The 24,864-nt window shown below is 50.8% G+C and overlaps 1 protein-coding gene and 2 long non-coding RNA genes across 4 annotated transcripts; 2 read left to right on the forward strand and 1 right to left on the reverse strand.

Annotated features, from left to right (window-relative positions):
- Nucleotides 1-8,586: 8,586 nt before the first annotated feature.
- LOC102902394 lies at nt 8,587-9,778 on the forward strand. 2 transcript variants are annotated; one of them, XR_006591131.1, is made up of 3 exons: nt 8,587-8,700; nt 9,029-9,123; nt 9,354-9,778. It is a non-coding gene; the product is annotated as an uncharacterized LOC102902394 (long non-coding RNA). The 2 variants fall into 2 exon arrangements; XR_006591130.1 differs by having other exon boundaries at nt 8,665-9,123.
- On the reverse strand, nt 9,724-12,039 carry ABHD11 (abhydrolase domain containing 11). Its single transcript, XM_003998590.6, has 6 exons — nt 11,843-12,039; nt 11,553-11,688; nt 10,864-11,037; nt 10,521-10,691; nt 10,219-10,400; nt 9,724-10,007 (listed from the first exon to the last, which is right to left on the reverse strand). The coding sequence occupies exons 1-6, from the start codon at nt 11,959-11,961 to the stop codon at nt 9,875-9,877; spliced, it is 915 nt and encodes a 304-aa protein (XP_003998639.1). The 5' UTR covers nt 11,962-12,039; the 3' UTR covers nt 9,724-9,874.
- Nucleotides 12,040-15,449: 3,410 nt separating this feature from the next.
- On the forward strand, nt 15,450-17,569 carry LOC123382629. The gene is made up of 3 exons (XR_006591278.1): nt 15,450-15,509; nt 16,236-16,486; nt 17,264-17,569. It is a non-coding gene; the product is annotated as an uncharacterized LOC123382629 (long non-coding RNA).
- The last annotated feature ends 7,295 nt before the right edge of the window (nt 17,570-24,864 follow it).

Consider the following 24,864-nt stretch of genomic DNA (forward strand, 5'->3'; position numbering starts at 1 on the left):
GCTCTCAGGTGAGAGGGTGTGCATGAGTAAGAGGTGAGGCCAGTGAGGGAGGCCTTGAATGTTGAACTTTATTGTGCAGACAAGAGAGAGGTGATCAAGGGTCTGACTTTCACTCCGTTAATCAAAATTAACTGAACATCTACTATGGACTGACTGTGCTAGATCTTGGAGACGTGGCAGAAAACAAAACAGACAAAATCCTTGCCCTCAGGCAGTCCTTGTCTAGGAAAGGAAAGAGATGAGAAACAAACCAGTACCATCCATGGTGGCGATAATGTACCATGGAGAAGGCAAAGTAGGGAAGTAGGGGGAGGGGGTGCTGGGTTTGAGGTGAGTTTCCAATTTTATCGATCTATCCATGTATTTCTTTATTTTTAATGTTTATTTATTTTGAGAGGGAGAGAGAGAGAGAGAGCAGGGCAGGGGCAGAGAGAGAGGAAGAGAGAATCCCAAGCAGGCTCCATGCTGTCAGTGCAGAGGCCGACACGGGGCTCAATTCCACAAACCGTGAGACCATGACCTGAGCCGAAATCAAGGGTCAAACGCTTAATGGACTGAGCCACCCAGGGACCCCTACTTTATTTATTTTATTTTTATGTAACCTCCATACCCAACGTGGGGCTCAAACTCACAACCCTGAGAATCAAGAGTTGCACACTCCGCCAACTGAGCCGGCCAGGCACTCTCGGTTTCCAATTTTAAATTTGATGGTCAAGGACGGCCTTGCTGAGAAGGTGGCATTTGAGAAAATATCTGAAGGAGGGGCGGGAGTGAGCCATATAGGTCTCTGGGGGAAGAGCATTCTGGAAGAGGGTCCAGTGTAATGACCATGAGCACGGAGCATGCCCAGCATGTCAGAGAAATAGTAAGGAGGTGTGGATGCCTGGAGGAAGATCTCAGAGGAGGAGAAGTCAGAGAAGTCAAGAGGAGGAGGCTTGTAAGTGACCACTTCCTGTGGCTTTTACTCTGACCCGGACGGGAGCCATAGGAGCAGATAAGGGACATGAGGAGAGCCATGATCCGTCTCTGGCTTTAACAGAATTGCTCCGTTTGCTGGGTGGAAAATACCCATCTTCTTCGACTTAGTGTAGTAACGTCACAATAAACCCACTGTAAATCAAAAATACCGTAAGTGGAAAAATGCATGTAATACACCTAGCCTCCCGAACATCATAGCTTAGCCTGGCCGACCTTAAACGTGCTCAGAACACTTACACGAGCCGGCAGTCGGGCAAATCTAACGCGAAGCCTATTTTATAATAAAGTGTTGACTGTGTCAGGGGATCTACTGAATGCTGTACAGACAGTGAGAAGCAGAATGGCTGTCTGGGCACAGGAAGGTTGTCTGCGCATAGGTTGTTCACCCTCCTGATTGCGTGGCTGGCGGGGTGCCGTGGCTGCCAGGACCCAGCATCACGAGAGAGGATCGCGCCTCAAATCGCCAGCCTGGGAAAAGATCCAAATTCGAAATCTGAAGTATGGTTTCCACTGAACGCCTATCACTTTCACACCATCGGAGAGTCGAAAAATCATAAACTGAACCATCCTAAGTCTGTGCCTGTAGACCGTGAAGGGGTTTGGAGAGGAAGCAGGGACGTCATTTAGGAAGTGCTCGCAGTCATGTAGGTGGCTGGGCCAAAGGTATCCGGGTGACGGGGGTGACAAGTGGTCTTATTCTGCATATATTTTAAGGGTAGAGCCTATGGAGAGAGAGAGAGAGGGATCCAGGATGATTGGAGTCAAGGTTTTTGACCCGAACACCTGGAAAGGTGGTGTGACCTCTTGTAAAGGTGGGGAAAGAAGTGGAGGAGGGGTAGGTTGGGGGCGGGGCTACATCAAGATTTGGGGTTTGGATCTGTTAATTTTGAGTTGCCCATTGAACACCCCCACGAGGAGGACAAGTGGGCCATTGCCCACGTGATCTGGATTTCCTGGGAGAAGTCCGAGCTGAGAGCGTTCTTGACGCATGGGCAGAGCTTGTAGGAGCATGGAAGACGGCTGGAAGTGGTGTCTAGGAGAGACCTTGACCGTCTGAACAACAGCAGGGCCTGCTGGCCTGGAGAGAAGAGTCAAAGGCATTCGAGAGACTTTTTTTTTTTTTTAATGTTTATTTATTTTTGAGAGAGAGGAGGAGAGCGCAAGTGGGGGAGGGGCAGAGAGAGAGGGAGACACAGAATCGGAAACAGGCTCCAGGCTCTGAGCCATCAGCCCAGAGCCCGACGCGGGGCTCGAACTCCCGGACTGCGAGATCGTGACCTGGCTGAAGTCGGACGCCCAACCGACTGAGCCACCCAGGCGCCCCAAAAATAAAATATTTTTTAAAAAACACTAAAACGATGAGAGATATTATGAACGAGAAGCAACAGGTGCTGATGACTGAGCTCGTGCAGATGAGAGCAGAACTGGCTCCTGGAGGAGGAGCGGATCCAGGGGGCGGGGTGGGGTGGGGGTTCAGACCAGACATGTGTAAGCATTTAAGGTGCCCACTCCAACATCCGGGGACACGTGCAGATAGTCGATGAAGAGTCCATGTGGAACACCAGCTGGAGACTAAGGAGGCAGGAGTCGGCTGGCTTGGGGTAGAGATGTGGGACACAGTGCCTCCGTGTGTCTGTGCGTGTCTATGGAATAAGGAACAGGAGCTGAATTTGGAACTGGAATGTTCCCTGACAGGTGAGGGATGGGCAGAGACAGGGGAGCCAGAAACATGGCAGGGACTGAAATAGAAACTGCTGCACAAGATGCCATGGATCCCCAGAGCAGCCAACTCCCTGGGGTCAGGGACAACTTCCCAGACGTGGGGCATTTGAATTGGGGCTTAACAGGATGAGTAGGAGGTGGCCAGGTGGAGAATGGGGGAGAGGCATTCTGGGCCAAGGACAGGGATAGTGAGAGCAGGGCTTATTCCCTGTGGGAACCAGGCAGTCCCCATAACACATCACTCCCACCCCATTCCTTAATGTGGATGGATAATCGATGGGCATTCAGTCCAGACCAACGCGTGTAAAGCCCTTTTCCACTTTAGTCAAAGAAGCATCTCTGTGGCATTCTGCACCCTACTTGTTCAGGGCAGTGAGTTTCTCTATTGCCCTTGGGGGAAGAATCCTGATACCCCGATATAGATTTCTGTTTTCTTTGTAGTCCACCCCTGTGTCACCTGTTGGAGGCCACCTTCTCTTGATGAAGTCACGATGCCCACTGGGCACGCTCCTCTCAGAACTTTGCACTTGGCTTAGTTCCCCAGGCCTGGGACACCCTCCTCCTTTTTTCCTTCCTCCTCCCGTGCACCTGGCCCTTGACTTTCACTCTTTCTCTCCTAGATATCACCTTCTCTAAGAATTTGTCCTGACTGCCCAAGAATGAGGGCTGGGCTCCTGTGTGGTCCCCCAAAGACCTGTATTTATCCTGATTGTAGCAGTTATTGCCCTGTGTGTGGCTATGGTCTGTGTCAGGTGTCTGTTCCTTCATTAGATGGGGACATAGAAGGGGAAGGAACCAGTTCACATTCTTGTGGACTCCTGGAGGCTGGCACCAAAAGTGTGTTCGTGGAATGAGTGATACATGTTTGCACGCTTGAATGAGCGGTGTTCCTATAAAGGAGCACCGAGGGGAAGGCTGGGCATTTGGGGGTTCCCCAAACCCCTGGGGGCAGTTTGGAGTTTCCATCCCACAGGCTGGGCAGGGTGGGGTTGGGCCCCTTGCCTGCCAGATCCCTGTGATTGGGAACTGCTGCCACCTGCTGGGCAAGGCTGGTGCTGCTTTACTGCCACCATCGCGGCTTGAGCACCTGTGTGCCCAGGTTGGGGTGATGACAGTCACCACCTGTCCTCCAGAAGCTCTCGGGCTGGTGGGAGAGACACTTTGAAAGTGACAAGACAATAATGTGGAAGTGCAGGGGCTGGAGGGGGATGAGGAGGCCGCTGGTGTAGAATTCAGAAGCAGAACCGTCCCTGGGGCAGAGCCCATGACAGGTGCAGAGCAGGAAGGGGCAGCTGACCTGGAGGGAGCATAGGGAGCGTGTTGTTGTTGTTGCTGTTGTTGCTGTTGTTGTTGTTGTTGTTGTTGTTGTTTTGTTGTCGATGTTCTCCCTTTGTTGCTTTTCTTTCGCTTAATGGCAGACTTTCTCTCCTTTCCTGGGAAATCTGGCCCTGGTCCATTACGGTGCAAGCATTGGCCATTGTTCAAGGTACCTTATTTAACCTTTACTGTGACCCTATCAGAGAGGCCCTCCATTTATTCCATTTCGCAGATGAGGACGATGAGGCGCAGGGAGGTAAGCCCAAACAAGATCACAAAGGTTGGGTGACATGGCTTGTCAGCCCTTTAGACACCAGCTGTTTTGACCATACAGCCCAGCCCCCCCGGCCAGCTGGCAGTCTCCTTCCCACTTCCATCCTCTAGCACCCCAGCCCACCGTCGACCATTTGCCAGCTCAGCCCCAAGCCCTGAGCTCAGCCCTCCTGGGGAAGCAGGGGAGGAGGGAGATTGGGTGATGGGCAGCTGGGGAATGGGTCCCACTGCTCAGCGTGTGATTTGAGGTAGGGCTTTGCGATGGGATTCATTATACGCCTGAATATAAGGTTGTTCCCTCCTTTTCGCAATGAGAATATTTCAAAGAAGTTTGGCCCAATATTCTAGTTTAAACATTTAGGGGATGCATATGAAATAAATGACTTCCTGGTTATACTTAGCGAAAATATTTAAAGTGTAACTATCTTAAAATCACATATTTAAAAAAAATTTTTTTTAAGTTTACTTATTTATTTTGAGACAGAGAGAGCATGAGCGAAGGAGGGGCAGAGGGAGAGGGAGAGAGAGAATCCCAAGCAACCTCCACACTGTCATCACAGAGCCCAATGGGGGCTCGATCCCATAAACGGTGAGATCACGACCTGAGTTGTAATCAAGAATCGGACGCTCAGCTGACTGAGCCACCCAAGCACCCCCAAATCACACATATATTTTTTAAGGATTATGCTTTGTTTTTTCATTTTTATTTATTTGAGAGAGAGAGAGAGAGAGAGTATGTGTGAGTGGGGAGAGGGGCTCGCTATGTATGAGCCTGACGTGGGGCTCCATCTCATGACCCTGGAATCCTGACCTGAGCTGAAATCAAGAGTCAGATACTCAACTGACTGAGCCACACAGGTGCCCCTTAAATCACGTATTTTTAAGAATAACTTAAATGGGGCTGGGGCAGGGAGGTACTTTGAGATTATGACACATCCTTTCCTTTACCCCACTTTCAGCCATTGGGTTCGGCACCCACCGATGTTTCTTGCCCGAATTAATTATTACTACAATGATCTGCAAATGGTGATTTTCTTTTCTTTTCCTTTTTCCTTTCCTTTCCTTTCCTTTCCTTTTTTCTTTTCTTTCTTCCTTCCTTCCTTCCTTCCTTCCTTCCTTCCTTCCTTCCTTCCTTTCTCTCTCTCTCTCTCTCTCTCTCCCTTTCTTTCTAAGATTTCTTGGGGCGCTTGGGGGGCTCAGTCGGTTAAGCGCCATACTTCGGCTCAGGTCATGATCTTGTGGTTCGTGGCATCGGGCTCCGTGCTGACAGCTGCTTTAGATTCTGATCTCCCTCTCTCTCTGCCCCTCCCTCACCCATGCTGTCTCTGTCTCTCTCAAAATAAATAAACTTTAAAAAGAAAAAGTTTACCCTTAGACCTAAATTCCAGGCCACAGGCATAGGCTCATCCTAGCTTCCCCCCGTTCCATATTTTACCTCCTTTCTCCAATTGTCTTCAATACACTTCAAAATCTGGCCAGTGTCCCTGTGTGCAGCTAATCCCCTTAAACAACCGGGCTTCCCTGGACTTGGATGCTCTTCTCCTGTGCGCTTGGCTCCTGTGGGGCTACCTCCCCAACCCTCAACTCCAATGCCATCCTCGTGCATGGCTCCTGGCTGCCCCTGGGCTACCAAAAGCGTCTAAGAGCTTTATATTCATTCATTCCACAAACACTTACTGAGCACCTACTATGTTCTAGGCATGTCTCCAGGGAGTGGACATAAACTAGGAAGACAGACAAAACCCCCTGACCTCACGGAGCTCACATTCTAGTGAAGGCAGACGGACAATAAGCAGGTAAATGGCTACACCGCATGGTAAGGAGCGCTGTGGAGAAAGACAAAAGCAGGGCGAGAGAACAAATCCACTTATTTTTTTTAATGTTTATTTATTTTTGAGAGAGACGGCGTGTACACGCGAGCAGGGGAGGGGCAGAGAGAGAGGGAGAGACATAATCCCGAACAGGCTCCATCCACACTGACAGCACAGAGCCTGACACGGGGCCTCGCTGCACGAACTGTGAGATGATGGCCTGAGCCGAAACTGAGAGCGAGACACTTAACCCACTGGGCCACCCAGGCGCCCTGCAAATTGCTGTTTTATATTATCCTGTGCTGCCGTAAGGAGATCTCAAATGCTAACCTATCACTCGGATGAAAAAGCCACCCTCACAATTTGGAATAATGTTTGCAGCAAGTGTCATTCGTGCATTCAAAGAGCTCTGTATTTCCAAGCACAAGTGAGGATGGTATGTTCGAGAAAACCGTGTGAGGGAACGCAGAGGAGATGCTCAGGATGGACACGTGGCAAGTGAAGAGTCTGAATCAATGTTCACAAACCACAAGCGTGGGAAAATGATCGTTGTGGACTAAAGTTATTCTTGATTTTTTTTAATGTTTATTTTTGAGAGAGAGACAGAGCACAAGCAGGGAAGGGGCAGAGAGAGAGAGGGAGACACAGAATCTGAAGCAGGCTCCAGGCTCTGAGCTGTCAGCACAGAGCCCGACGTGGGGCTGGAACTCCTGAACCGTGAGATCATGACCTGAGCCAAAGTGGGACGCTTAACCCACTAAGCCACCCAGGCGCCCCAAGAAATCTTAAAAAAAAAAAAAAAGGAAGAAAAGAAAATCACCATTTGCAGATCATTGTAGTAATAATTAATTCGGGCAAGAAACATCGGTGGGTGCCGAACCCAATGGCTGAAAGTGGGGTAAAGGAAAGGATGTGTCATAATCTCAAAGTACCTCCCTGCCCCAGTGCTTATTAGTCATGGTCAAGTGATCAGCATTGATCCCACCAATCATGGTTCCAAATGATATTGGATTCATGAAAACACAGCATCCTTTCTGTGATATCTCTGCCCCATAATGATAACAGTGGTCTAATCATAAGGAAGGCACGGACAAACCCATATTGAGGGACAGTCTATAAAATAACTTCTCTGAAATCTTCAAAATGTCAAGGCCATGACATTCAAAGAAAGGCTGCAAATGGTTTTAGACCGAGGGTGACCAGAGAGATGTGACGACTAGGTACAATGTTTGATACCCTATTAGATTTTTTTTTTTTTAACCCTAAAAGGATTTTTTTTTTTTTTTTTGGACACTGAAGGGCAGTTTTGAAATTGTTTCCAAATAAAAAGTTAAAAGAAATGCCTTTCTCCTGGTTGACTCCTGCTGGCCTGCAGGATTCATTTTGAAGAAGCTTCTGCAGAACTTCCTGTGACCTCCTTTGTGCTCCCACTGTTCCTGGACCCCCTGACACTCTTTTCTGATTATATCTATGCTTCATCTCTGCTGGCCTTGGAGGTTCCTGAGACCAGGTCTCTGGGTCCTGTCTGGATCATGGCACACAGACCAACCTCTCAAAACACACTGAACCAATCTCCTCAACAAAAAGGGTGTATTTGGGAGTACATCTGAACCCCACTTCTCCACCTGGGACTCAACCAAAGAAATTGTTGGTCTGGCTGTTGGAGGTGCACCTGACTCAGTGGCACCCATGAACAACCAGGAATCATGTCTGCAGGGGGGTTCCTGGAGGAAATACATTTAATTTTTTAAAATTAATTAAAGTTTGTTTATTTTGAGAGAGAGAGCACGTGCGTGCTTGAGTGGGAGGGAGAGGAAGTGATGTGGGGCTTGAACCCATGAACTGAGATCCTGACCTGAGCCGAAATCAAAAGGCTGACGCTTAACCGGCTGAGCCACCCAGGTGCCCCCTGGAGGAAATATTTATTATGCAGGACAGAGTTGAGGATCTAATCCCCTAGACATGACCTTGCTGAAGAGGCTTCTCAATGGGGAACACTCTCTCTCACGTCTGATGTCACTTGTGTGCTCAATGAGGGCACGGAGGTTGGCGGGGGCTGCCTGGATAACCCCAGCACAGCGGACCCCACCGCGCTCAAGGATTAGAATGTTGGGAATATACCGGAGGAACAGCGAGCAATATTATTGCCAGGAAGTATGGACATCCAAAGATGTTAGGACCCTGCCAGGAATGGTTAAACATTTTTCCTCCTGTTTTCTGCGGAGCTAAGATGGGTTATAGGTGGTTATAGATGCCATTCAAAGGATCAAGATGCCAACCTTTCAGGATGGGGGCCTGGGGTACCTGTGCCTGTCAGCATTGAAGCCGTCCTGGCTGTCTGTCCCTCAGACGTGGTTTGAGCGCCCCCTTGGGGTGAGGGACATGTGTGACTGCGGGAAGGGGCTGAGGAAGATCTGGGCCTGGTGGGAGGGTTCCAGGATCCAGGAGGGGAGGCAGGGGCCTGCCAACAGGGGGCGGGGCCTGACTGGGAGTGCCTAGCCCGGAAGGGAGGGCAAAGGGCCATGTTGTCCGCGTGCCCCACCCCACTGACAAGAGTCCCAGTTACCAGGCCACCCTCTCTGTCTGGGGCCCTAGAGGGGTAAGTGTCCTTCTGAACCCACCTTGTCTCTTTCCTATGCAATGGGTGAGAACTTCTTTCTTCCTTGAGGGTCCAAACACCCTGTCCCCTGTTTAGCCCTGTGCCAGACAGAGGCCACACCTGCCACCCCCTCAGCGTGGCACGGTCCCCCTGCTCAACTTTCAGAGGTCCATGAGATGGGTACTGGGGGGCGGGAATGAAACTTTCCAGACCTCTCACCTCCTGACACTGGCATCAGAGCCCAGGCAAGGGCAGAAGGGTCTCGGGTGGGACACCTCATCCAGACAAGCTCCAGATCCCTGCTCCCTTCTCTGTCACTCTACAACAGAGCCCAGAATCGTGAGTCGCTGTAGCACTGGGGGACACCCAGACAGAGCTTTCGCTGGACCAAGTCCTCCAGGAGCGGGATGAAGCCATTGCCAAGTGAGAGGCAGATGCTTGGGGGGGGGGGGGGGAGGGCAGTGGGTGGCTCGCCCTCAGGGCTCTGTCCTGCTAGAGGAGAGGGTGTGAGAAGTCAGGCATTCCTGGAAGGAAAGCCACATACATACTCGCCTCGTCACAAGGCAGGGGCTGTGGCCACACTTGCCCACCCTCAGGGCCCAGAAGCAGATCTGTAGGGTTCAAGCTCAAGCTGTTCTCCCGGCCGCCTGCAGGAAGCAGGCAGTGGAGGCTGAGCTGGACACATGCAAAGCCAAGTTGCGAGCTGTGGAGGCCCAGCTGCTGGAGGTCCTGGAGGAGAAACTGAGGCTGAGGCAGGAGGTGGAGGCCTGGGAGGTAGGGTGGGAATGCCAGCCGGGCCTGGGAGGCATGGGGAAGAGGCACAGGGTCGGCCCTGAACCTGCTCTCCTGCCCCCCAGGAGGACATGCGGCTACTGGTGAGACAGCAGGTCGAGAGTCAGCTGCAGAGAGAGTCCAGGGGCCCTCAGGGAGCCCCGGTGACCCCCAGAACTGCCAGGGCTCCCTGGGTCCGATTCCTCCTGGGTCAGTGGGGACGCTGGCGGTGACAGAGCTCAGCCCGGGGGCTTGGGAGCAGTGTCTTTATTCATTAAAACTTGAGGTCTGACCCTTTGCACCCTCATGCTCTCTCAGTGCCTGAGTCCTTTTGTGCGGAAACGTGGAACAGGCTGCAGGGCCTTGAAGCCTGGGGCTTCCTGCCTCGTCTTGCCAGCAACTCTTAGGCTAGGAAGCCTCGGATGGCAGCCATGAAGTCCTGTGGGCAGTCAGCATGGATCCAGTGACCAGCATTGGGCACAGTCTGCATCTGGGCTTGAGGGAAGAGCCGCCTGATCTCAGAATGGTGGCTGGGACTGTCCGTCGAAGAGGAGGCCGCCCAGATGGGGGGGAGAGAGAAGTGGAGGCAAAGCAGGGAGGAGAGAGCTACATGAACACACATGCCAGGGGTATTTGTGAACTCTCAGGCACCCCCCTGCCCGCACCGAAGCCCTCCCCAAGGCAGGATCCCCAGGCTGGGGCCTGGGTAAGTGGGGCATGCCCCTCCCGCCACCCAGTCTGGCTTACTGCACATATTGAGAGTTTCCACCCAGGAGGAAGAGGGTTGGCCCAGGGTAAGATTCTTGTCGTGGTGGGAAAGCCAAGATCTTGTCCACGTGCTGGGCCAATGCTTCCAAGTTCACCCTCCAGACGAAGCGCCCATCCACCTCCACCAGGTTGGTGAGCAGGAACTGACGCACGGCCGTGTCCTGTAGGGGTCCAGTAGTTGGGTGTGGGGGGCGGGGGAACCTCCGTGTGAGGCCTGGGGCTGCCACTCTTCCCTGGACAGGTCCCAGCCCACAACACCAGCCGGGACATGGGTACATTACTTGGATAACAGTGCTGAGCTGCTGATCGGCCAGTTTTCGGGCAGAGGAGCGGGACATGTCATCTGGGACGTCTACAGCCCTCATGGCTGCCATGTAGGATGGGAAGTCTGAGTTGGATGTGGTCTCCACTGGGCTGATGTCCACAGCAATCAGGCGTTCCACCAGCTCTGGCTGGGTGAAAGAACCAAACTTGGGACCAGCCTTAGGGCAGACACAGTGGGTCTCAGGCATAGTCACCAGATCCTGAATTTGGCCATCCAAGGCTCAGTTGAGTCCCAGGTCGTCTGCTGGGCACTCATGGTCTACACTGGATGGGAAGAAGCCCTGTATAGGGACAGCTCACCCTCTGGAGTGCCAGCAGCATGGCTGTCCTGCCTCCCATGCTGTGGCCAACGAGGACACAGGGCACTAGGCCCAGCTGGGTCAGGAGATCCTGCACGTCTTGGCTCATGGCCTCGTAGCTCATGTCTGGGCTGTGGGGGCTGTCACCATGGTTCCGAGCATCCACTGTTAGCACCTGCGGAGCGGAGTGAGGGTGGGAAGAGCTGGCATCCACATTCAGGGCATAGAGAAGGCACGGCATTCCTGAAGGCTGAGGGGGTGGGGGGCGGGTAGGGAGCCTGGGGAAAGATATTGAAGTGGAAAACAGTTGGGAGCACAGAAGGATGGGCTGCTGTAAAAGGTGGTAAGCCCCTTCAACCCTGGTGAACAAACAGGGCTGGTCCCCTTACCAGGGAGGTGTTGGCACTTAGGCACTGGACAGCGAGCCTAGCTTGAAGATCTATTAACACGAATGAAGGACTGGATGGATGCAGGCACGACGGAATGAATGGGTCCACATAGGGCCACGGTGTGCCATGTGGCCTGCATCCTTAGAAGGTCAACCTCTTCACTTCTGCTTAGAGAGACCGGCCACTCCTCGCCGGGTGTCCAATAGTGAGGGCGGAAAAGCGGGGCCCGCCTCGGCCATCTCCCTAGCCCCGCCCAGCCAGGTCCCACCTCCCGGGGACCCCGCCTCTCCCGGAAGCTCACCCTCCGGCCAGTCTGCTGGGCCAGGGCCTTAGCGATGGAGTTGAAGTTGGTTTTGGAGCCGAAGAGCCCGTGCAGAAACACGAGGGCCGGGCGGGCCGCCTCTCCGTCCAGAAGTTTGTAGGAAAGCAGCACCGACCTGGAGGGAGGAGCAAGGATGGAGGAGGGGTCTAAGCTGGCTCGGGAAGGGGTTTAGGGGAGCGGCCTGGGGGGCGGGCGTAAGCGGAGGAGGCGGAGCCGAACTGAACGAGGAGGAGCGATGGACGGCCTCCCACATGGCGCCCTTGACTGACCTCCTCTCGGTGCCGCTTCGGCCACTGCTGCTGGGTGCGAAGGGCACCCTGGAGGCGCTGAGACTGGAGGGGCCGAGCCCCCTAAGGGGGAGCCTCCAGACGCGGGCCCAGCGGAGCATGCCCGGGAACAGCTACCAGGCGCGCAGCTCTTCCTATCCCCTGGCTCCGCCTCCCGCCTTCGCTCAGAGCCCTGTCCAGTTCCGACTGCAGCTCCGCCTTCCATCCCGCCCACTACCGCGGAGTTCCCCACCCCCTTTTTCGTTTCCTTACGTAATCCCAGAGTACCGTCTGTTCCCGCAGCTCCTCCTCTTGCGTCATTACGTAATCCCCTCAGCCACGGCGCCAGCGGGCGAGAGAGCCGCCTTCGCCACGCCCCGGGCGGAGCCACCCTATGCCTTGGTCACGCCCCTCGAGAAGCACCGCCCAACGCCCTCCCGCCCCAGGCGCCGAGTCCTCGCGGAGAGTCAGGGTCCTGTGGTGTGGGAGTCCAAAGCCCGCCGTTTGGAATGTCCTGGATTTGGGGCGGGAGCCCTGGGCGGCCGCGGGACGGGTCCTTGGCAAGCCGAGGAGCCCCTGCCTTTGGCCAGCGCGCGCCCCACACCTGGCCTGCTCCTCTGCCCTCACGCCCCGCCTTGGGTGGGTGCCATGCTTTCTGTGCCGCAGGCGGGCGCGGAGAGACGCCAAAAGTGGCTCCCGTCGTCGAGGCGCCGGCTTGGAGGCGTCGTGCTCCACAGCTGGGGGCCCAGGCAGGCCGGGTGGTGCACCTCTTTCCCATCCCGAAGTCCTGGACTCTAGAAAGAGCTAGGGGAAACTCTAGAGAGCTCATCTCCATCCACCCAACATGCCCACCCTTTAGAGATGGGGAAACTGGGGCAAATGGCTTGTACAAGAGGCAGAACCAGAACCGCTGTCTGGTCTGCCATTCTATCTATCTATCTATCTATCTATCTATCTATCTATCTATCTATCTGCCATTCTTGATGCGAATCAAGGTGGGAAGCCAGGTGTTTGTACTGGAGGGTGTTTGCTTCGTTGAGCTGAAATGGGTCAGACCTCACGCCTCTTTACCAGCAGAGAAATAAACGATTCTCCCACCCTTGAACTCAGCACATCCCGCACATTAAAAAACCTCCCTTTGGGGGGCGCCTGGGTGGCGCAGTCGGTTAAGCGTCCGACTTCAGCCAGGTCACGATCTCGCGGTCCGGGAGTTTGAGCCCCGCGTCGGGCTCTGGGCTGATGGCTCGGAGCCTGGAGCCTGTTTCCGATTCTGTGTCTCCCTCTCTCTCTGCCCCTCCCCCGTTCATGCTCTGTCTCTCTCTGTCCCCAAAAAATAAATAAACGTTGAAAAAAAAATTAAAACAAACAAACAAACAAAAAACCTCCCTTTGGAAGCCTGACTGGCTGCCATCTTCTCTCCCCAGTCTGGGGCAGTGGTGGCAGTGGTGCTATGGTCTCAGGTCTCAGCCCGCTGCTCCTTTTACAGCATTCTTCTGCTCAGAAACCTTTAGGGACTCCCCACCCTTAAACTTGAGAGTTGAAACAGCATCCCTAGCGTCCCCCAGTCTGATCCTACCTGCTTTTCCACCCATGCTTCCTATTCTCTTACTCCCCAACCAGAGAGCTACATTGCACACCTTCCTTTTGGTCTTTATCCCGAAGACTCCCTCTGCTGAGATGGGTGGCTGCCTCCTAGATAGCTAGTGGCCCAAGTCCTGTACAACTGTAAATGTCCAGGATAGCTGCCACCTCCTCAAAAGCCTTCCCAGATTTCCCCGGTTGACACTAATCTCTTCTATCCTATGTTCTCAAAGCATTTGTCAGTCTACCATATGGTATTCTAGAACTGGCTTTCTCTGTGTCCCCATAGGCTGGGAGTTCTGGAGGACCGGAGTCCTGTGTTGTTTATCTGGTGCAAAGTGCAATTGTAATCATTTTACCGAATGATCGTGAAGAGATTCAGGGCACTAGCTGAGGCTTAGGTGAAGGTTCACCTGGTGGCTGGGTCAGTGCCCCTTCCAGAGATGACATCTGGTCCAGCCAGGACTCTCACTCTTTAGGGCAGGCCTGATGGGAGTCAGGACCAGTAGGAGCATCTTTTTTTTTTTTTTTTTTTTTAATTTTTAAAAAATCTTTACTTGTTTTTGAGAGAGACACAGAGTGCGAGTGGGGCAGAGAGAGAGGGAGATACAGAATCTGAAGCAGGTCCCAGGCTCTGAGCTGTCCCCACAGAGCCTGATGCAGAGCTCGAACCCATGAATGGTGAGATAATGACCCGAGCTGAAATCTGATGCTTAACCGACTGAGCCATCCAGGCTCCCCTTGGTAAGGATGCATCTTAACTCTAAGATGTAGTAAATCCCTTGCCCCATAAAATGGCCTTCGCCTTGAGTCAGCTTGGGGACTGGCAGTTGTTTTGTTCTAAGGAAAGAAGGGCTTTAAGGTCACTGGGGACGCTAAACACACCAGGTGGTGTGGTGATTTGTTACCAGCATAGTCATTAGGGGAGTGATGAGGACATCTGAGCCCAGAATGGGAGCCGATCCAAGGCATGGGAGGGGTCCTCAGAGGAGACATCAAGCAGGGTGTTTTTCTAGAACTGGCGGATGAAGAGGCTGGGGGTTGACATCGTGATGGTGATTCAGAAGGGTAGTATTTCAAAAGTGGTTTCAAACCACCCCCCACAGCTGCTCCAGCCTACAGTCTAGCCAGGTAACCTGAGCCTGGCCCACAACCCTTGACCATCTGCCCAGAGCCCTGGGTCTATGGCAGAAGCAGTCCGGAGACATTCCTGAGACCTGGGCCCAGGCCCCATCACGTGGCTGGTTAGGGCCTGGAGGCAAGGGGAGAAACCAGTTGGCTTGAGGTTTCCACTGAACACTCTAGAGAAAGTGGTGGGGCCGCGAGAGAGGGGTTGTCACCACCTGGGAAGGACTCTGGTGATGGAGTGTTGGGAAGGGGTCAACCTGGGGGCCGCCCACCCCTCCGCAGCTTGATAGGAACCGGCCAGCTCCTAACTGGTTTGTTGGTGAGGGTGTCCCTCTTGGGGGAGTGTCAGCTGTTGGAGGGGAGGCCTTCCGGAGCCCCTGAGACGCTGCGGTCACGCGGGGGGAGAGGGGTGCAGAATGAGACTGCACTGGGAGTCTTTACTCCCAGCGTCCCTTCCCAGCCGTCTGCAAGTCCCGGGGTAGTGGGAGGGTGTTGTCATCCTCATTTTCCTGCCGGGAACATAGAGACGCGGGAGGGGAATGACCCAGCTCCAGTCACTCAGCACGTGCGTGGCCCAGCCCGAATTCCTTCCCGGGAATGTGACTCCTAGTGCAGTGCTCCGGGTATCTAGCCACCTCCCTTCTGGCTGGGAAGCCGGGGCCCGAAGGGGTGCGGCCTGCGGCTTGCAGGCACCCGGCGCCCTGGGGGCGGCGGCGCTGAAGGGGTTAAGGCGGGGAGGCGGCGGGTGTCCCAGTCACCGCACCTGGCTCAGTATCGGTCACGTGGCCAGGGTTTCACCTGCCCCGCTGAGCAGGGACAATCGGGCCGCTTGTTTCCAGGTTGGTCGCCATGGCGACAGCAGCGCGCCTGGGGAGGTCAGCGGGGCAAATTCTTGCCTGCCGGCCGGGTGGGGCGAAGGTGTCGGTCGTGCTGGGGCGGCGCTCCCGGAGGACCCCTTGAGGTTTCCCGAGGGGCTGGCCTGGGGGTGGGGGGAGCGGGAGCCGGCCACTAGGTGACTCCCTGCCCAGCTTCCTCCTGGTCTGGCCCAGCTCTGTCTTCTCAGATTTTGATCTTGCGTTCTTTAAAAACAGGATCTTGTTTAATACTCACAGCAGCCTTTCCCACAGGAGCCTGGTAATCCCGGTGCCTCCCCTAGACTTACCAAGCCCTTTGAGAACATTCACTTTTTCCTTCCTTCCTTCAATAATAACAGATACTTTGGAGCCTCTACTATGGGCTTTTCTAGACACAGACACCTTTCCAGACACAGCCATGAGCAAAACAGCAAACTCAGGGGCTGCTCACCAGTGGATGGAGCACAGTGTTTATTTCCTTCAGACCAGGCTGGGAAGGCCCCTCGGGCCACAGATAGAAGGTGGGGACTGCTCAGGATCATCCTGTAGCTCTGGCGTCCGAACACCCCTGGGGGCCCTCTCTGCCACCTCCTGCACCCTGTCCCCTCTGAGCTTCCTGCCAGGCCCACAGACCTTCATGCCTGCTTTCATCCACTCTCTTCTCCCTTCCAGAAACGCCCACGGGTCCTGCTAACTGCAATCTTACCAACTTTTCTCCTACTTCCAGACTCATTTGCACACTGTACCCCTAGTAACACTCTCATCACAAGCACAAAGTGAGGAGAGTGAAGAGTAGAGGTGGCAGAGGGGGTCTATGTATTTTTTTTACCCAGCAGCCTCCACTCCCCTGGAGAAACACCAGCCTGCAGGATACACTCCATCCTCCTCTGCCTGCGTTTCAGAGCCTTTATTTATTGAGCACCTACTATGTGCTGGGCACTGGGGTTGCAAGGATGAGCCCGGATCCGCTCACAGCCTGACAGTCTTGGCGGGGGTAGACACTAATGGATGTGTCATCGCACACCCAGTAAATATTCAAAGGAAGAAACATCAAATCCAAGAATCCAGCTGGCCCTGGGGTGAGGTAGGGTGGCTCTGTAGAAGCGAGGCTTGAATGGAGGTCTGAAGGATGAGTAGGAGGGGGGGCTGGGCAAAGTGCTTACGGTGGAGGAGGTGGGAACATTCTGTGCAATGGGAGAGCCATCCCCCTCCCAAGGCAGACTCTTAGGAGTCATTCCAGATGCCTCCTTCTTCCTTACCTCCCCCACCCCACCCCATCCCTCACCAAGTTCCTACTGATTTTAATCTTCCGAATGGCTCTGATATCCACCCTCTCCTGTCCAACACCTCGACCCCATCTCTCCCCCTGGGGTGGCCAACTCCCCAGTGGACTTGTTGTCCATTTTGGCCTTTCTAGTCATTTCCCCGCATGGTGGACAGCATGATTTTTTCCAAACGTGTAATGTATTTCTGTGTTAATCTAGTTGGTTCTTTCCTATGTTTTCCTGCTTTTCTGTGCTTATTGCCCCTGGGGATGCATATGGCTGACCCAAGAGCAGAAAAGCTGGTTTGTGTGTTTCAAAAGCTGAAGCCTTTCGGGGAAGGGAATTTCTCAGCAGAGATAAGAGCTTGGCCCAGAATGGGAGGGGGACCTGCCACCTGCTTCTTGGCAGGCCCTCCAGAGCGGAAACAGCTCATGGGTCTACTAGGCAGGCAGCTTGTAATATTTTCCCCGGTCCCAAGCCCAAAGCAGACACAGTACAGGGCGCAGGACCGAAGGGGCCATTGAATCAGTTGACGATGTCTCAGCAGTCATCTGTTGCATGAAGGCTCAATACTGTCCAACCTGTCCCTCTCTCAGCAACTCCCCCCAAGCAGATTTGGCCCTGCTGAATATCCTGGAATTGTGGCCCAGCCTCAGCAGGACTGAAGTTCAACTTGTCTCCAACGGCCTTGGGAGAACGGGGAGCATCACAGAAATAGTGTCATCGCGTGTTGAAGTTTGTAGACTGACTTTCATAACTGTGAAAATCCCATGCACATCCTTCCACGATTGACTTTCTTTAAAAAAATTTTTTTTTCAACGTTTATTTATTTTTGGGACAGAGAGAGACACAGCATGAACGGGGGAGGGGCAGAGAGAGAGGGAGACACAGAATCGGAAACAGGCTCCAGGCTCTGAGCCATCAGCCCAGAGCCCGACGCGGGGCTCGAACTCACGGACTGCGAGATCGTGACCTGGCTGAAGTCAGACGCTTAACCGACTGCGCCACCCAGGCGCCCCTGACTTTCTTTTTAAATCAATAGTCCAATAATTCATTCGACAAATATTTACTGAGCATGTGCTAATGCCAATTATGATTTTTAAAACTAGGGATGTGGCAATTACATGGCCCTATTCCTCAAGGAACACAAAAAACCAAAACCCCAAATTCTCTGCTTTTCTACTGTTTGGTGGGGGAGACCAGCTGTACATAAATAAACAAAGAAATAAATATGTAAGTATAAATTGTGTTAAGTTCAGTGAGCAGGATACTGTGTTCATTGGTAATTGGATTGAACAATATTAAATAGAGTGGTAAGGAAAGGCCTCCAGTAAGGTGAAGTCTGAAGGATAAAAAGGAGGGAGTCATATGAACACCGGGGGTAAAAGTGGTCCAGGCAGAGGTAGTAGTGTATGCAAAGGCCCTCAGGTGCACAGAGGAAGCAAGAAGAGAAAGACATATATGATGTGGCCTGGGGTTGGTCCAAGCAGGGGCCTGGGAGGGGATTTGGTCTTTATTCTAAGAAAAGTGAGAGCCAGTGAAGGGTTTAAGGAGGGAGAGACATGATTTACATTTTTCTCATGTTTATATATTTATTTTGAGAGAAAGAGAGAGCATGTACAGGGGAAAAGCATAGAGAGAGGGAGAGAGAGAATCCCAAGCAGGCTCCACACCATCAACGCAGTGCCCAACGTGGGGCTCGATCCCATGAACCCTGAGATCGTGACCTGAACCGAAATCAAGAGGTGGATGCTTAACTGACTGAGCCACCGAGGTGCCCTGACATGATTTACATTTTTATAGGACTGTTTGGCTGCACAGGGGAGGGTAGAAGGACAGACCAAAGGGCACACGGAGGAGAGGAAGGAAAATCAGCCCGGACACTACTGTGGTTGTCCAGTTAGGACATGATGCCAACTTCCGGCTGGGAGGCAGCCCTGGAGGTAGAGGAAGGTAGAGCTGAGATATGTTTTGGAGTTAGAATCAGTGGGGTTTGATGAAGCATTGGATGGGTAGAGAGGAAGACGGCGGTGAGGGAAAGGAAGGAGTCAAGGACAACTCCCAGGTCTCTGGGCGGACCGCATGGGTGGGTAGTTGTGCCATTTACTGAGATGGACAAGGCTGGAGAGGAACATTTTTTCCAGTCTACACGGTACTAGTAGGGAGGGACAATCTAGAGTTCTACTTGAGCCATGTTAAGTTTGAGATGCCCTTGAGATATCATAACACTTAACATTTATGGAGCACTTAACATTTGCCAAACACTGTTCTAAGTGCTTTATGTCCATTAAGTCGTCTCATCCATTAATGGCTGTATTATTTATTGATCCCTCTCTAGAGCCGAGAGCATTGAGCCACAGAGAGGTTAATTAACTGCCTACCATCACAAAGCTTGCAAGCTGCAGGACCAGGATCCAGGGTTCTGAGGAGGAGGGAGCAATCACCCAGGTCAAAAGTTGCTGAGAGTGAGTAAGCTCCGGATAGAAAGAAAAGTGACCGTTGGCCATAGCAACCTGGAGGCCACCAGGGACCTTGCCGGGAGCAGCTTGGAGTGGCGAAGGGAAGGAGCAGAGAGGAGAGGCTGGTTGGCATGGGCGGGGGGGGAGGGGGAGGCGGCAGAATCAGGGGTGAGCAGGGAAATGGGGTGGTCTTTGTTTGCAGATGTGAAGTCAAGGAAACTTCTCTTTTTGCAAGAGAAAGAAGGTATTTCTCAGGGATATGTTTCTTTTTCTTCTTTTAATGTTTATTTATTGTTTTGAGAGAGGGAAAGCATGAGCAGGGGAGGGGCAGAGAGAGAGGAGAGGGGGATAGAGAATCCGAAGTGGGCTCTTTGCTGACAGCAGACAGCCTGATATGGGGCTTGAACCTACAAACTGTGAGACCATGATCTGAACCGAAGTCGGATGCTTAACTGACTAAGCCACCCAGGCATCCCTGTTTGTTTTTTAAACCACCATATCATTTACACATGTTAAGAAGTGATAATCCCCTGGGGTACCTGGCTGGCTCAGTGGGAAGAGCATGTGACTCTTGATCTTGGGGTCATGCGATCAAGCCCCACGTTGGGTGGAGAAATGACTTAAATAAATAAATAAATAAATAAACTTAAAAAAAAAAGAATAATTCCTTAATATTATCAATTATCTTACTCAATGTTCCAATTTCAAATTGTCTCATAAATACCATCAACTTTAAAAGTTTGAATCAGCAATCAATGAGTGGCCACAGCTAGGATTGGTTGCTAGATCTTTTTTAGGTCTCTTTTGATCTATAGATTCCCCGACATCTCAAGTTTTTCCCTTGATTTCTTTTTGGGGGGAAGGTCAACGAAAAACCCGGTTGTCATTTTGCAGACTATGTTCCGTGTTACTTTGTTCCACTTACTCACCGTGTAAATTAATACTGAATCTAGGAAATTGATCAGATTCAGATTGTATTTATTTGTTTATTTTTCTGCAACACTACTTTATGAGAGACATTGTACTTGATTAAGAAAAAAAAATTTTAATGTTTATTTTAGAGAGAGAGAGAGAGAGAGCAAGAGGGAGAGAGCAGAAACAGAGGGAGGTAACAGAATCCAAAGCAGGCTCCACGCTCTGAGCTGTCAGCACAGAGCCTGATGCAGGGCTCGAACTCATGAGCCATGAGATCATGACCTGAGCCGAAATCAGATGCTTAACCGACTGAGCCACCCAGGCGCCGTCCCCCCCACCCCCCTTTTTAAGGGCAGCCAAGTTGTACTGGTTAGGACATCTTTGGCTGGAAACCCCAGGTCAAACTTGCCTTAAGCAATAAGAAAAGCTGTGTCCCCCACAGCCAGAGATCTAAGGAGGGTGAGGGCCCAGAGAACAGGCAGTTATAACCGGGTAGAAAATATTTCCAGGGCTGCAAGTTCCTCCTCTTCAGAGGGATGCCCTCATCAAAATCATCCCCAGGCTCATTCTCTGCAGGCTTCAATTTGGCGATAGAATTGCAGATGCCATCACCTAACAAGACAACATCCAAGTAAAGACAGAGTGCTCTCTTTCTTAGAAATGTAGAAGCCTATCCCTTCTGCCTCCCAAAAAGGGACTTTTTCCCTCCTGTCTCACTGGCTGGAACTGTTTACATACTGTAAACCTGTCACCACAGGGGAGTGAAAGAGATCAACCACCGTGATTGGCTTAGTCTAATCGAGAATCATCCCTCCAGCTGAGGGTCTGTTCCACTTATGCGTTGCTCCTGAAATGAATAGCCCATATCCTTGCACACTGTGAGTATTTCAGAACAAAGTTACCTAGAAGTAGCATGTCTGGGTCTCAGAGTATCTTTATATTTATAAAGGATTTTATTATTACTACTATTGTTATTGCTATTATTATTTTATATAGAAATGGCCAAATTGCCTTTAACTTTTTTTTTAAATGTTTATTTATTTTTGATCGAGAGAGATACAGAGTGCGAGCAGAGGAGGGACAGAGAGAAAGGGAGACACAGAATCCAAAGCAGACTCTGGGCTCTGAGCTGTCAGCACAGAGCCCCACGCGGGGCTGGAACCCAGGAATGGTGAGATCATGACCTGAGCCAAAATTGGATGCTTGACTGACTGAGCCACCCAGCTGCCCCTCAAATTGCCCTTTAAAACGGTGGTATCGATATATCCTCCCCCAGCAGGGGAGAGGGCAAAGGAGAGACATGGCATGCAACCTGGGCTCTAGCATACCAGACTGCCCCGGGGTTCAAAGCCCAGATCCCCTGTGTATTCTGGGCAAATAGTACAATGCTTCTATGCCTCAGTTTGCCTGTCTGTAAAAATGGGGGTGATGATGATGATACCACTTGATATCACTTGGTAACCCTTGTGCTTAAAAGCTGTTAGCTGTTATTTTCTCTCAGGTGGAATATCCTCAAAGTGCTGATTATTGTCTCCAATTCCTGTCTGGTCTTCTCTGTACCGCTTGGAGTCTGACTTTTCCAGACTGGGTTATTCTTGTCTTCTGAGGGTGAGAGAGAGAGATGCGGAGCTATTTGGTTTTCCCAGGTTACTGGTTTGCTACAGTTCCCTTTGCTTCTTCAGGCTTGGGGGTGGAATGGCTCCCCACCGTTGTTAGTTTCTTCATACCTCAATGTCTTTTACTGAGTCCCCTAGCTCCATTCATGCCTCTCTGTATATAATCCCGCCAGTAGAAGCTCCTCCAAATCCAGCGCGCTGTCTGCTGCCTTCCAGGCCCCCCCGATACAATTGGTTTTTATTTTTTATTTTTTTTTTAATTTTTATTTTATTTTTATTTTTTTAAATTTTTTTTTTAATGTTTTGTTTATTTTTGAGACAGAGAGAGACAGAGCATGAACCGGGGAGGGGCAGAGAGAGAGGGAGACACAGAATCCGAAGCAGGCTCCAGGCTCTGAGCTGTCAGCACAGAGCCCGATGCGGGGCTTGAACTCACAAACCGCGAGATCATGACCTGAGCCAAAGTCGGACACTTAACCAACTGAGCCATCCAGGCGCCCCTACAATTGGTTTTTAAAGTTTGCCAATCTCGGGGCACCTGGGTGGCTCAGTTGGCCAGGTGGCTGACTCGTGATTTCAGCTCATGTCATGATCTCATGGTTTGTGAGTTCAAGCCCTGCTCCACACTGATGGTGCAGAGCCTGCTTGGGATTCTCTCTCTCTGTCTCTTCTACCCCTCCCCCACACTCTCTCTCTCAAAATAAATAAATTAAAAAAAAAAGTTTGCCAATCTGAAAAGGCAGGGAAAAAACCTTGTTTAATTTAGAGAATTTAGAGAAATATTGTTTAATAGGGAAGTTATGCATCGTTTCATACATTTATTAGCATAAGAGTTCTTTTTGTAATTGCTTTTTCCCTTTGCCAATGATTCTATTGGCTTATCGTACTCTCTTTTATTGATTTGCAGGAACTCTTTTTATATTAGGTATATTAACCATTTTTCTGTTGTATATGATACAAATATCTTTTTGTTTCTTCGGGTTGAAATTTATTTTTCCTCTCTATACAAAATCTTTATTTTTTTTATTTTTTTAATTTTTTTATTATTTTTTTTTAGCGTTTATTTATTTTTGAGACAGAAAGAGACAAGGCATGAACGGGGGAGGGTCAGAGAGAGGGAGACACAGAATCTGAAACAGGCTCCAGGCTCTGAGCTGTCAGCACAGAGCCCGACACGGGGCTCAAACTCACGGACCGCGAGATCATGACCTGGGCCGAAGTCGGCTGCTTAACCGACTGAGCCACCCAGGCGCCCCATCTATACAAAATCTTAAACTTGTGGTAAAAAATACATAATATAAACGTTACCGTCTTAACCCATTTTTAAGCGTACAGTTCCATAGTGGTAAATGTATTTACCCTGTTGTGAAATATATAGCCAGAACTATTTCATGTTACAAATCTGAAACTCTATACTCCTTAAACAATAACTCCTATCTCCCCCTGCTCCCCTTGTCCTAGCTTTTGGTAATCAACACTCTGCTATCTGTTTTTATAAATTTGACTGTTCTCGATGCCTCATATAAGTAGAATGACACAGCGTTTGTCTTTTTGTGACTGGGTTATTTCACTTAGCAGAATGTCCTCAAGATCCACCCATGTTGTAGCAGGTGTCAGAATTTCTCTCCTTTTTAAGGCTAAATCACATTGCATTGTATGGAGGAGGCCACATCTCGCTACCCATAGATGGACATTTGCTTTGCTGCCACGCCTTGGCTCTTGTGACTAGTGATAGGAACAGGAGTATGCAAATACGACTTTGAGACCCTGCTTTCAATCCTTTTAGGTATATACCCAGAAGTGGAATTGTTTGATCACATGGCAGTTCTATTTTTAATTTTTTTGAGGAGCCGCTATATTGTTTTCCACAGCAGCTCTACCAGTAGACGTTCCCACCAACAGTGCGCAAGGCCTCCAACTTCTTCACATCTTCCACAACAGTTGTTTTTTCCTTCCTACCTTCCTTCCCTCCTTCCTTCCTTCCCTCCTTCCCTCCCTCCTTCCTTCCTTCCCTCCTTCTTTCTTTCTTTCTTTCTTTCTTTCTTTCTTTCTTTCTTTCTTTCTTTCTTTCTTTCTTTCTTTCTTTCTCTTTCTTTCTTTCTTTCTTTCTTTCTTTCTTTCTTTCTTTCTTTCTTTCTTTCTTTTCTTTCTTTCTTTCTTTCTTTCTTTCTTTCTTTCTTTCTTTCTTTCTTTCTCCATAGTAGCCATCTGAATGGGGGTGAGGTGGTATCTAATTGTGGCTTTGATTTGCATTTCCCTAATGATTAGTGATGTTGAGCATCTTTTCATATGTGCTTATCGGCCATTCATATATCTTCTTTGCTTTGGAGAGACGTCTAGCCAAATCCTTTGCCTGTTTTTGAATTGGTGTTAAATTTTAGAAGTTCTCTGTGTATTTTTGATATTAATTCCCTACCAGATATATGATTTGCAAGTCTTTTCTCCCATTCTGTGGGTTGCCTTTTCACTCTGTCCGTAAGTGCCCTTTGATGCACAAAGTTTTAAATTTTCTTTTTTTGGGGGGCGCCTGGGTGGCGCAGTCGGTTAAGCGTCCGACTTCAGCCAGGTCACGATCTCGCGGTCCGTGAGTTTGAGCCCCGCGTCGGGCTCTGGGCAGATGGCTCAGAGCCTGGAGCTTGTTTCCGAATCTGTGTCTCCCTCTCTCTCTGCCCCTCGCCCGTTCATGCTCTGTCTCTCTCTGTCCCAAAAATAAATAAATGTTGAAAAAAAAAGTTTTTTAAAAAAAATAAATTTTCTTTTTTTTTAATGTTTGTTTATTCAGTTTTGAGAGAGAGAGAGAGAGAGAGAGCATGTGCATGCAGGGAGGGGCAGAGAGAGAGGGAGAGAGAGCAGAGCCCATCAATGCAGAGCCTGATGCGGAGCTTTAACTCACAAATCGTGAGATCATGACTTAAGCCGAACCCAAGTGTCGGACACTCAACTAAGTCACCTAGGTGCCCCTTAAATTTTCATCAGGTCCAATTTGTCTATTTTTTTCCCTTTTGTTGTCTGTGCCTTTGGTGTTATAACCAAGATACTGGTGACAAGTCCAATGCTGTGGAGCTTTTGCGGTATGTTTTCTTCTTAGAGTTTTATAGGCTCAGCTCGTATGTGTGGGTCTTTGATCTATTTTGAGTTCATTCTTGTCTGTGTAAAGGTTTAGCTTCATCTTCTGCATGTGAATATCCAGTTTTCCCAGCACCATTT

The sequence above is a fragment of the Felis catus genome, chromosome E3 (genome assembly GCF_018350175.1).
Source record: "Felis catus isolate Fca126 chromosome E3, F.catus_Fca126_mat1.0, whole genome shotgun sequence".
NCBI classification, from domain to species: Eukaryota; Metazoa; Chordata; class Mammalia; order Carnivora; family Felidae; genus Felis; species Felis catus.

Bases quoted from the DNA above. Each gene is read 5' to 3' on its own strand.
- ABHD11 (XM_003998590.6), bottom strand. From the start codon at position 11,961: ATGCTCCGCTGGGCCCGCGTCTGGAGGCTCCCCCTTAGGGGGCTCGGC. The intron at 10,401-10,520 runs GTAATGTACCCA...GGACCCCTACAG, and splicing joins AGCTCAGCACTGTTATCCAA to GACACGGCCGTGCGTCAGTT. The intron at 10,008-10,218 runs GTAAGCCAGACT...TTCGACGGACAG, and splicing joins GGAAACTCTCAATATGTGCA to TCCCAGCCACCATTCTGAGA.